Source organism: Mesoplodon densirostris, chromosome 4 (assembly GCF_025265405.1).
Source record: "Mesoplodon densirostris isolate mMesDen1 chromosome 4, mMesDen1 primary haplotype, whole genome shotgun sequence".
Classification (NCBI taxonomy): Eukaryota; Metazoa; Chordata; class Mammalia; order Artiodactyla; family Ziphiidae; genus Mesoplodon; species Mesoplodon densirostris.
Window position 1 is genome coordinate 77,912,831 of NC_082664.1, and position 12,052 is coordinate 77,924,882.

A 12,052-nucleotide genomic window follows, 5' to 3' on the forward strand; every position below is an offset into this window, starting at 1 on the left:
GTGAGTCTCCACCCAGGGAATAAAGTGATAGGTGCTAGCGGATGGTCCGGGTGCAGACCTGCACAGCCAGGGAAACGGGGGTGAGGTGGGGCGGAAAGTGCTCTGAATAGGAGGACTCTGGGAGGGGGCAGATCAAGTCTTGTCCTAGAGCCACCAGGCAGAGTCAAGGAGAGAAACACCAGTGGTCGGGAGACAAATCAGAGGTCTCTGTTCTGTGGGGCGACTATTGCTATCCCCAAAATAAAGGAGTATTAACCTCTTCTAGGAGACTGACCCAGGCAGATTAATCTTAAAATTGAGGTGCTAACATGTGAAGATGGGTACCTGCTTAAAGACAGAAATGACCATATCCAGTGATTCTTCTAAGAAGGATAATGTTAATTTTCAGAAGAGTCTTCAAACCAAACAAGCTTCAGGAATTCTGCATTCTCAGTGGACAGGTAAATGCATCCCAGCGTCCACCTTACTCCTGCAATTTTACCTGTACCGACAAAACCATAGTGTCTTCTGCCGCTTCTGACATGTTGATTTTCCCCTGTCTCTCTGGTAAATTCCCCTTCAATTCCAGCAGCCAATAGTCTTCCAGCCTGAAACAGATCGGTCACCCATACCTTCAATGAACAGAGTAAAGGGCCATCACGTCAGGTTCTTTCTTTCCAAGTGTTGCCTCATCAGTCTTTGCACTTTGCGCTTTCTGTCTAACTGGAAAGTGAAAGGCTGCTCCCAACCGCCACTCTTGCCTCCTGAGACTGATTCAGCCCTCACAGAGCAAGTGGGAGCACTAAAGGGCTTTGAATCTACCTGCCCGTGGCAGAAGGCGCCTCAGTATTGGTTTGGGAAGTTGATCACGAATGTGGGGCAGTCCTCCATGTGCATGATTCATGATGCATGATGGAGGTCCTGCATAGAAGTTTCAGAATGAAAGTGTACCTCCTGAAGACTAAACCGTGGCATACCTGGAAGCATCTCAAAACTGTCTCCCAGGAGCCACTTTCTAGGGGACTAATCTCAAACACCTCTGCAAATCATTCAGTAAATTCCCATGTATTTTATAGGTTTCTCTGTGGCTTGCAGCAAGTGTAGGTGGGAGGGTTTCATCTCAGCTTTCTCCCTCCGCGCTTATCTCCCTTCCGACTCCCTTATTGTCTTCTTACTTAACAATGGAGAAGGAGCTGTTCATCTGAATGGACAGAGTCTCACTAGGCCTGTTTTACTAGCCAGTGTGGTGACTGTACTTTAAAGCTCATCACGACTGTATGTCATCCTCTGGTTTCTTCTTGCTACAAGTCTGAGCAGGGCCTGTATTCAGGGCCAGTTTCCTTCCTTTCCCACCTTCCCTCAGTCTGCAGCTGGGTGGATAGTTGGGCCGGGGCACCTAATGCAGTCCTTGCCCTACTATCAGCTCCCTGTGCTGTGCCCCTAAGGCACTCTGTAGCCCTCTCTGGACCACAGGTGTCTAATCTGTAAAACCCAGGGCTTGGGTTTTCTCATCTTAAAGTCCCCTTACAGGGCTTCCCTGGTGGCGCAGTGGTTGAGGGTCCGCCTGTCAATGCAGGGGACACGGGTTCGTGCCCCGGTCCGGGAAGATCCCACATGCCGTGGAGCGGCTGGACCTGTGAGCCATGGCCGCTGAGCCTGCGTGTCTGGAGCCTGTGCTTCGCAACGGGAGAGACCACAACAGTGAGAGGCCCGCGTACCGCCAAAAAAAAAAAAAAAGTCCCCTTACGCTTAGGGCCTTCTACTCCCTATCTATTTTTTCTTTTGGCAGTTAGTTCCCTGACCAGGGATTGAACCCGTGCCCCCTCCAGTGGAAGCAGGGAGTCTTAACCACTGGACCACCAGGGAAGCACTTAGGACCTTCTAGATGAACATCCATGTCTAGCAGTGAGTGCTGAGCCCTGGCATGCAGTTTCTGGCTCTTCGCGGGTAGGCATCTCTAGAAGAGTCACATCATTGAGATCTGGTTTGGTTCAGAGCTCTTCTCAGTACAAAGCCATGTTCAGAGGTCTAGGTCATCCCAGTGGACTTCAAACATGCTTCTAGCACAGAGTTTCCTCTCAGGCAACTTTAGGCAGCCTCTGAGAGTCAAGGCTGGCAGCTAGCCTCTGCTAGGCCTTGTTAGGCTTCCTGGGACCTGAGAGCCCATGCAAGTTTTTAGCTTGGCTCAGATCCGCAGACGGGAGAGAGTAATGTGGAGTCGAGATCAAGGCAACAACAAGAGAATGTGGGAGTGGGACCAGGAATTTCCTGAGCTTCTTGGAAACATTCCTCATAGAGGCTGAGAGCTGGCCCTGCTTCAGGCCAACACGTTTGGCAGCTTCTCTTCGCCACCTCCCTCAAGCTCCCCCTTCCTCTCCCATAAATACTGGCAGACAATTATTTAAGGGAAGGGCTCTGGGATAAGGAGAGCTTGGGCTGTTGTAACATAGAGACAAAATCTGTTTGCATGGGACCATGAGTGTGTGTGCACACGCTGAATATGAATGTGATCATGTTTGTAGATCTGTGGAATTAAGGAACATCAGGGCAGGGAAGGTCTGTTGTAATCTGGCTCTAAAACTTTCACCTTAAAAACAAAGAGGGACCTCCCTGGTGGTCCCGTGGGTAAGACTTTATGCTTCCAATGCAGGGGGCCGGGGTTTGATCCCTGGTGAGGGAACTAGATCCCACATGCCGCAACTAAAAGCCTTCATGCTGCAACTAAGACCCGGTGGAGCCAAAATAAATAAATAAATAAGTAAGTAAGTACGTAAATAAATAAATAAATAAATATTTTTAAAAAAAGAGAAACTGAGGCATGAAGCCAAGTATGGAATGATGAAAACCAGGTCTGCTGACTCCCAGAGTGTGTGCTTTTATGCCTTGCTTCCACATTTTCTTTCTTTTTCTGTCTTTATTTTTTCTTTTTAAAAAAATATCATATGGGAAAATTGATCTTTTTGGTATACAATTCTATGAATTTTTAACTCGTATAAATGAATTGCACACTACCAGGACACAGAACAGTTCCATCACCCCCCAAATCCCCTTGTGCTATCTCTTTATAGTCATACACTCCCCTCACCCCAACACCTGCCAACCACTGATCTATTCTCTGTCACTATAGTTTTGTCTTTTCAAAATATCATACAAATAGGATTGCACAGTATGTAACCTTCCAAGACTGGCTTCTTTTACTCACTATAATGCCTATGAAATTTATCCAAGTTGTGTGGATCAGTGGTTCGTTCCTTTTTATTGTTGAGCAGCCTTTTATTGCGTGGATGTTCCATGGCTTATTTATCCATTCACCTGTTGAAGGACGTTTGCATTGTTTCCATTCCGGGTGATTATGAAGATAGCTGCTTTAAACATCTGTGTACATATTTTTGTGTGAATTGGTGGAAGAATAGACACATAGATCAACGGAGCTGCATAGAGAGCCCAGAACATACCCACACAAATACTGTCAAATGATTTTTGACAAAAGTGCAAAGCGATTCTAGGAAGAAAGGATAATCTTTTCAACAAATTGTGATTGAACATCCACATGCAAACACAAACACAGACAAAAGCCCCCTAACTTCAAAACCCTAAACCTTCCTCCCTCTGCCCTCTCTTTTCCAGAGAGGAAGCTCTGTATTGGTGGAGAGACCTATGATATGCTTCTCAGTCCTGGAATCACCAACAGGATCTGTTCTCAGTCAGACCCTGGGTAGGTGGGAGCCTTGAGGCTGGGACAGAACAGGCAATGAAGAAGGCACAGGAGATTAGAAGGAGTCAGACAGAGGGATTATAAATACGGTGTCAGGAAGTAAGTATGGATGAGACTTAGAGGTAAAAAGGGATGAGAAAACAAGACCAGAAGGGTTGGCATAGTTGGTTCTGTTGACTACCTGGAAGGTTATAACTAATCAGGTCACTTAGGAGTAGGAGGAAACTCTGTTTTTCTTTTTGCTTTTTTTCTCACAGGAAATGTAGCTCTGCATTCCCAGCATTCCACCTTCTTTTCTTGGGCTTTTGGGAATGGTGTGGGCCCCCTCTATGGCAAGCCTTGCTATTTTACTTAAGCTCAGTAGTGTGATGCCCAGTACTTACTGCTTTTACAGCCTCCATGTACTCTTGCAAGTCCTTCAGTCAACCAAGACAACGGGAGATATAAAAAAAATCAGTTTTTTCCTCAGTACCTTTCTTTACAAGCTGCTGTCTGTGAAATCCCCACAACCACTGGTAGGCACCAAATAACAGTTGTCATAAGAGCAGGGAACAGCTCTTATCCTTATTGTTTCCTCTCCTCGGAAAAGTTGCCAAACTACGATTAAAGACCTAAATGTAGGATGCCTCACACCATCGCTTAGGGCCTTGCAGCTCTTATGAAACTTCTCTTTATAATCACTGTTATAAGCTGAATTGTGTTCTCCCAAAACTTATATGTTCAAACTTTAACTTCTCAGAAATGTAAGATGTAAGTCAGAATGTATTTGAAGCTAAGGCCTTTAAAGAAGTGATTAAGTTAAAATGAGGCCTTAGGTGGGCCCTAATCCAGTCCGACTGGTGTCCTTATAAGAAGAGGAAATTTGAACACAGAGAGACACCAGGGGTGCCATCACTGTCCCAGGGGGAAAGACAGGAAGTTGGGAGCTGGCTAGAAAGAGGGCTATTTGAGAATGTCTTTTTTCTTTTTTTTTTTTTTTTTTTTTTTTTTTTTTTGCGGTACGCGGGCCTCTCACTGTTGTGACCTCTCCTGTTGCGGAGCACAGGCTCCGGACGCGCAGACTCAGCGGCCATGGCTCACGGACCCAGCCGCTCCGCGGCATGTGGGATCTTCCCGGACCAGGGCATGAACCCGTGTCCCCTGCATCGGCAGGCGGACTCTCAAGCACTGCACCACCAGGGAAGCCTCCAGGGGCTAAATTTTGATATTTTATAAGGACCTTGTTGAATCCTTCCAGAGATTTATTCTTTGAGGGTTTAGATAAAATCATAATCTTGGTTAAAGCAGCTTCTTTGGCATAATGATCTGCTAGAGCAATCCTTTACCTTCCATATCATCTCTTTTAATGTGGGCCTCAATCTTTAGAATAACCACTCTCTAAGAAGTAGGAATGCATCTAAAATTTCCTTAACTTGTTGTCCATTTTGATGCTTGTTTCTAAAGCATCCCCAAATCATATACTACTCCAAAAGCATACCTGCTGTCTGTATGTTTACTCGCTGGTCACTGGCTAGTTGACAAGCTCTATTTTGAAGAGTTTAGGTTAGTGATAGTATATCCTGCTTGATAACCTCCAGTTTCAGTTTTGAGGTATGATTCATCAACAAATAAAATTAGGTCAGGGTTCTCAATAGGAGTCTATAATAAATCTGAGTGAGATACAGAAAGTTCCCTACCAACGTAAGATGATCATGAGGCTCCCCCTCTTCTGGTAGCAGGAGGAGAATGGTAGGATTCAGGGTGCTTCCGTGGTGAACAGTATGTGAGATGGAGAGAGTAATAGAATCTTACAAGGAGTTAGTGGACTGGCTGGAAAGTGTCGTGTGTTCTCAGTCAGTAGTAATGTCTTACTGCATGAGGAACCATGAATCAAACAGGGCGCGTAGAGCTAGTTTAGCAGGAGCATCAACTTTTGCAATTGTAGCTCTTGCCCTAAGGCAAGAAGGCCAAGGGTAAGGCTATAGCAAGGATGGGTTTTTGATTGTTTCCATGAAGTTGAATTAAAACCCCAAGGTTGGGAATTCCCTGACAGTTCAGTGGTTAGGACTTGATGCTTTCACTGTGGTGGGGGGAGCGGGGGGGCGGGGGGGCCCAGGTGTGAGCTTGGGGAACTGGGATCCCCCAAGCCACACGGCACGGCCCAAAGAAACAAACAAACAAACAAAAACAACCCCAAGGGTTTGTCCAGATTGCCATGCACAAACAGGCAAAAATGACTTCTTATAGTTTGGGATGCTCTGGGGTAGGCTATTGAAGAAACTTATTTGGGTTACAGAAAACTTATTCATATTTGAACTGTGACTCTGAAATCTTCTTGTTGGACCAACTCCCTGGAATTCTTCTGGCACTGGAAAGGTGCCAAATGAATGACTGGTTTCGTGCAGCCATGCCCGACACCTTGGTGGGACTCACCTGATGAATACAAACTATCCTATCAGGTACCTTTAGGGCAGGCCCTGTAACTTATTTCTGTATTCCCACTGTTGAATGAATAAATGAACAAATTCTAAATTTGTTACTGTGGGTACCTCTGAGATCTGCAGAGTTAATATGAAGGTTGTTTTAAACTGAAGATATTTGAAACCCAGCAGATGCAGAAAGAAGCTTTTTTGGAGCTTCCCTCATCTGAATAAAGGCAGAGTTTTCTGAGAGTAAAGCTGCTATAAATCCCCTTAGGGGAGTTTTGCAGCCAGGATGAAGACACACTACTCACACTTGCAAAGACAAACATTATCACAAATTATTTTACGTCCCATTTATTCCCCCCAAAGCTCATTTATCTTTCCTTTAAAAAAACCCATTTATTTCCTTAAGAGTCCCTATTTGCTCCCCTCCCCCCCATTAAGTTGATGTATAAACCTTTATCCCTAGCTGTTCAGGGAACTACTTCTTTTGTGCTCCTCCATATGCAGATGAATAAACCTGGTCAATTCTTCTGTTAATCTGTCTTTTGTCAGTTAATTCACAGGCCTCCAGAGCAGAACATAAATGGGTAGAGGAAAAGTTTTCCTTCCAACACCACTCAAGATGGTATGAGTATGATCCAAAGACTAAGAAGCGGGCTTCCCTGGTGGCGCAGTGGTTGAGAGTCCGCGTGCCGATGCAGGGGACACGGGTTCGTGCCCCGGTCTGGAAGGATCCCACATGCCGCCCGTGAGCCATGGCCACTGAGCCTGCGCGTCCAGAGCCTGTGCTCCACAACGGGAGAGGCCACAACAGTGAGAGGCCCGCGTACCGCCAAAAAAAAAAAAAAAAAAAAAAAAAATTTAAATTAAATAAATAAAAATAAAATTGTCTTCCAGCAAATACACGTCTCTTTCTAGACTGAAATTTTACTGCGAAGAAATATGATGTTCTCTATCTCTTCTCTAAAGGGGATTTTGCAGTTTGGCTCATCCCTAATTCCTCGCCTCCACTCTGGCCTATGGGATGAGAGGTCACTATAGATAGGAATGGCCACACACCCTCCTTCAATAGCCCAGGAGTGTTGAAGTGGCCACAACTGGGTGAGGTGACGCCAAACGAAGCTGCTTTCTACTCCTCCGTGTTCAGGTACTCTCCCCCTTCTTCTCCAGGTCCGGGAAGCCTTCCAGCTGGGGGCAGCTGGCCACTTCTCCCTGCTCCCCCAGCAGAGGAGCTGGTGGGAGATGTGGAATTCTGGCCGAAGCAACTCCAGGACTCCCAGGGCAAGAGAGGACCTCCCTTTCCCTCCCCTTCCCGTGATCCCATGTTATGTGCATTTTGCTAACCTCCAAGGGCTATTTGGTGAAAATGGCTTGCAAGGAGATAACAAGGACTTGGCTGAGGTTCGAGCATCAGTGCTCTAGTGGCTTTCTCTGCTTCTTATAGAAAGAAAGGTTCTTATAGGCAAAGGCTCACACTCCCCAGCAGCCCTCCCCAGACCAAAAAGGGTGGCCTGGGCAATTCCCCAACCCCTTCCTCACATGACCTTGTTTTCCTGTGGACCGAGACCAAGATGCTCCTCCCACCCGTCTCTTCCTGGAAGCCAAGCCTCCTTTTAATCTGTATAAAGTCCATACCCCTGGGATAGAGTGATTGCAGAAACTGCCTTTTCTCTCTCAGAGACCAAGCTAGAGACCCAGGTAAGCAGCCCAAGAGGCACACAGGAGCTGTTTCTGCCTGAGGGTTGGAGAGGGGGGAGCCAGGGTGGGTGAGGCTAGCCTGAGAATCGGGCCAGGCAGATGTGGGCAGGGGGCAGAGCTGGGGTCAGGAATGGAGCACGTAGGCTGCAGAGAGCCCATGGGGCTGGAGAAGGAGCAGCCCCCAGGTTGGGGAGGAGAGCATCTCTCTTTGGAACACAATGGCATCCCTTTAGAGTGCCAGTGTAAAACACTGGGGCTGAGTTTCCCTTGTGTTGTAGGACAACAGGGCTCTCTGTCCACCGTGATCCTGGATGAATACTCGGTGGTTATCTCAGGGATACCATTTGGCTTATTCAAAATTTAGATCATTTATTTAATGGTTTATTCAAAAGCATCTTCTAATGAGCCGTGTGAGCGCTGGGTACGGAGGTGTTTTATGTTTCAAAGGTATTTTGTATCAAAAATATTTCTGTATTCAAAGACAGGGCTGCTAGGATTTTAGGTCATTTCTGGGGTCACCACCCAGAGGGGAGGACGGCCTCTCTGTAGGGAGTGGGAATCAAATGTTTGTGGAGAAGAGTATATGTGATTGTCTCGTAACTTGGAAAAGCTCGCAGGAAGAGGGACATCTTTCTGGTTGACCTGGAGACTGTAAGCCAGGGAGGCTACAGGTGGGAGCTGGGGTTCTCTTTCTAAGGCAGTGTTATTCCTCCTCTCCCCCTTTTCCCGGGCAGGCTCCTCCAGGGCAGTGAGACCACCATGGCTTGGAAGTCCCCGGTCCTGCTGCCATGGCTGGTCCTGGTGCTGCTGGTGCTGGGGTTGGTCCAGCCTTCCCTGGGCAAGGAATCGCCGGCCATGAAGTTCCAGTGGCAGCACATGGACTCCGGCAGCTCCCCAAGCAATAACTCCAACTACTGCAACCAAATGATGATGCACCGAGAAATGACCCAGTGACGGTGCAAGCCGGTGAACACCTTTGTGCACGAGTCCCTGGAAGATGTCAAAGCCGTCTGCTCCCAGAAAAACATCCCCTGCAAGAATGGGCGGCCCAACTGCTATGAGAGCAACTCCACCATGCACATCACAGACTGCCGCCAGACAGGCAGCTCCAGGTACCCCAACTGTGCCTACACGACCAGCCAGAAGGAGAAACACATCATCGTGGCCTGTGAGGGGGACCCGTACGTGCCAGTCCACTATGACGGTTCTGTGTAGGTCTCTACCTGAAGCCAGAGATGCCCCACCTTATCGCCTCTCCCCCTCTTGCTTCCTTGCCCTGCAGGCAAGAACTCAAGTTAGTTAGGGCTCTTATCTACCCACCTCCTCCATGTGCTTGTGTGCGCGCGCACACACACACACACACACACACACAAACACATGCTTCCCTGGCTTGAGGGCAATAACTCAAGCTAATTAGGGCTCTTATCCAACATACACACACACACACACACACACACACACACACACACATGCTTCCCTGGCTTGAGGGCAATAACTCAAGTTAATTAGGGCTCTTATCCAACAAACACACACACACACACACACACACACACACACACGTGTGCTCCCCTGGCCTGAGGCTGGCCTCTGCGTGGCTTGTGGGGTGAAGAGTGGGTTGTGAGATGGGGCCTATGTTGACCACTTCACTGCTTCTTTCAATGAAACACAGTTGCAACCACTTGAATTCCTGATGCTGTCCCCATCCAGGTGCTGTTTGTGTGCTCGCTCTCCTGACAGGGGTGAGACCCGTGAGTCTGGTTAGCTTTGGTGAGTGGCGAATGGAATCCTTAGATGTCACCTCTTTTGACTTTTGATTTTCACTGACCTGAGATAATTCCTCTCTTTGTAGGTTCCTTGATGCCCAATATAGTTTTAAAGTGTGGGCTATTTTAGATAAAAAGGAGCTACGGTCTGGGACAGTGTCATGCTGGGCGAGGTGACCGAGGGCGAAGCTCAGGTACAAAAATCTCTGGCATAGAAGGAAGGACAGCGTGATCCTGGGAAGACCCTGCTCGGCCTCAGGTGGGGAGGAGAAGTGTATGAAATTAGGACCCTACATTTCCATTTTCCTTTTTTTGAGGGAGCTATTGCTAAATCAGAAAGCTGGTCCTCTCTTCCTTACAAAGTTGGAACCCTCCATTCAGGAGCTAGGAAGGACATCAGCAATCATCAAGTGGGGAGAGGATAAGTAGATTTCAGCTTGTGGACCAACTCTAATTGGAAGTGCCTGCCTAGAATGCTGTAGAAAAATATCTAAACAGTGAAGTGATGGAACAGTGGCCTCTACCGAAGGTCCGAGAGAGGTGAGGGTGTGTGTGCCACCCACTGGCCATCCCGGACCTAATGTAACCCCCGCCTTTTACAGAGGGGCAACCTGAATCTCAGAAAGGTTAAGTGACCTGCTTACGGCAGCTGCTAGTTAGTGTCCGACTGAGACTAGACCTTGGGTCTCCTGGCTTCCCTGTCGTTGCTCTCTCTGCTATTGGAGTCTCCTCAAGAAGGCAATTCCCCAGTCTCCCTCCTTCACTGAGTGCTGTGGAGTCACGGCTTTCTCTACCTGAGCTTGCTGGGGGCTCTCACAGGTTCCCAGGGCACTTGGCCTATGAGTCTGCTCACTTCTTGGCAACCCTCTCTTACATCCATTGAAAAGCCTAAACATGGCTTCTGTCATCACTTAATCATTTCATATGACCCCCTGTTTACACCTGCATCAAGCTCTAGACAAGGTCATAGAACTAGAGAAAGGTCCTACTGCCAACCAGTTTGACCAGTTCTGTCATTGTCTTTGCGTACTACATTTATAAATGTTGGAAGTGATTTTGTGTTTTTTAGGTAAAGTGAATGCTTAGCTCTGGGGCCTCTGTAAGAGGAAGAAGGCCTGTGGGTCAGAGGGGTGGCCAGCTATTTTGGTGGTGGTGGGGATCTCACTCCTTACAAACAGTGAGGATGGAGGAGGGGAAAAAAGGGAAACTAAGTTTCTAGTTCTGTTTTCTTTAGATAGCATTTTTCTTAAGTTCATCTCACTCTTGTTTCCAAACCCAAAGCTCCTCATTTTCCCTCCTGCTAGTGCTAAGAGAACACTTTAGTACATCTCTTTGGAACACTCACTTGGAGCTTTGCTGCATCTATTCTGCACAATCACCAGCTCTGGCTACTGGTTCCATGCACCTTCCTGGCCATGGGACCACTGTGAGTCTCCACCCGGGGAATAAAGTGATAGGTGCTAGCGGATGGTCCGGGTGCAGACCTGCACAGCCAGGGAAACGGGGGTGAGGTGGGGCGGAAAGTGCTCTGAATAGGAGGACTCTGGGAGGGGGCAGATCAAGTCTTGTCCTAGAGCCACCAGGCGGAGTCAAGGAGAGAAACACCAGTGGTCAGGAGACAAATCAGAGGTCTCTGTTCTGTGGGGCGACTATTGCTATCCCCAAAATAAAGGAGTATTAACCTCTTCTAGGAGACTGACCCAGGCAGATTAATCTTAAAATTGAGGTGCTAACATGTGAAGACGGGTACCTGCTTAAAGACAGAAATGACCATATCCAGTGATTCTTCTAAGAAGGATAATGTTAATTTTCAGAAGAGTCTTCAAACCAAACAAGCTTCAGGAATTCTGCATTCTCAGTGGACAGGTAAATGCATCCCAGCGTCCACCTTACTCCTGCAATTTTACCTGTACCGACAAGACCATAGTGTCTTCTGCCGCTTCTGACATGTTGATTTTCCCCTGTCTCTCTGGTAAATTCCCCTTCAATTCCAGCAGCCAATAGTCTTCCAGCCTGAAACAGATCGGTCACCCATACCTTCAATGAACAGAGTAAAGGGCCATCACGTCAGGTTCTTTCTTTCCAAGTGTTGCCTCATCAGTCTTTGCACTTTGCGCTTTCTGTCTAACTGGAAAGTGAAAGGCTGCTCCCAACCGCCACTCTTGCCTCCTGAGACTGATTCAGCCCTCACAGAGCAAGTGGGAGCACTAAAGGGCTTTGAATCTACCTGCCCGTGGCAGAAGGCGCCTCAGTATTGGTTTGGGAAGTTGATCACGAATGTGGGGCAGTCCTCCATGTGCATGATTCATGATGCATGATGGAGGTCCTGCATAGAAGTTTCAGAATGAAAGTGTACCTCCTGAAGACTAAACCGTGGCATACCTGGAAGCATCTCAAAACTGTCTCCCAGGAGCCACTTTCTAGGGGACTAATCTCAAACACCTCTGCAAATCATTCAGTAAATTCCCATGTATTTTATAGGTTTCTCTGTG

The 12,052-nt window shown here is 47.5% G+C and overlaps 1 protein-coding gene across 1 annotated transcript; it reads left to right on the forward strand.

The window, feature by feature from the left end:
* The first annotated feature begins 8,556 nt into the window (after nt 1-8,556).
* Nucleotides 8,557-9,012, forward strand: LOC132489344 (ribonuclease pancreatic-like). The gene is given in 1 exon segment (XM_060098255.1): nt 8,557-9,012. A coding segment is annotated over 1 exon segment (456 nt).
* Nucleotides 9,013-12,052: the final 3,040 nt, after the last annotated feature.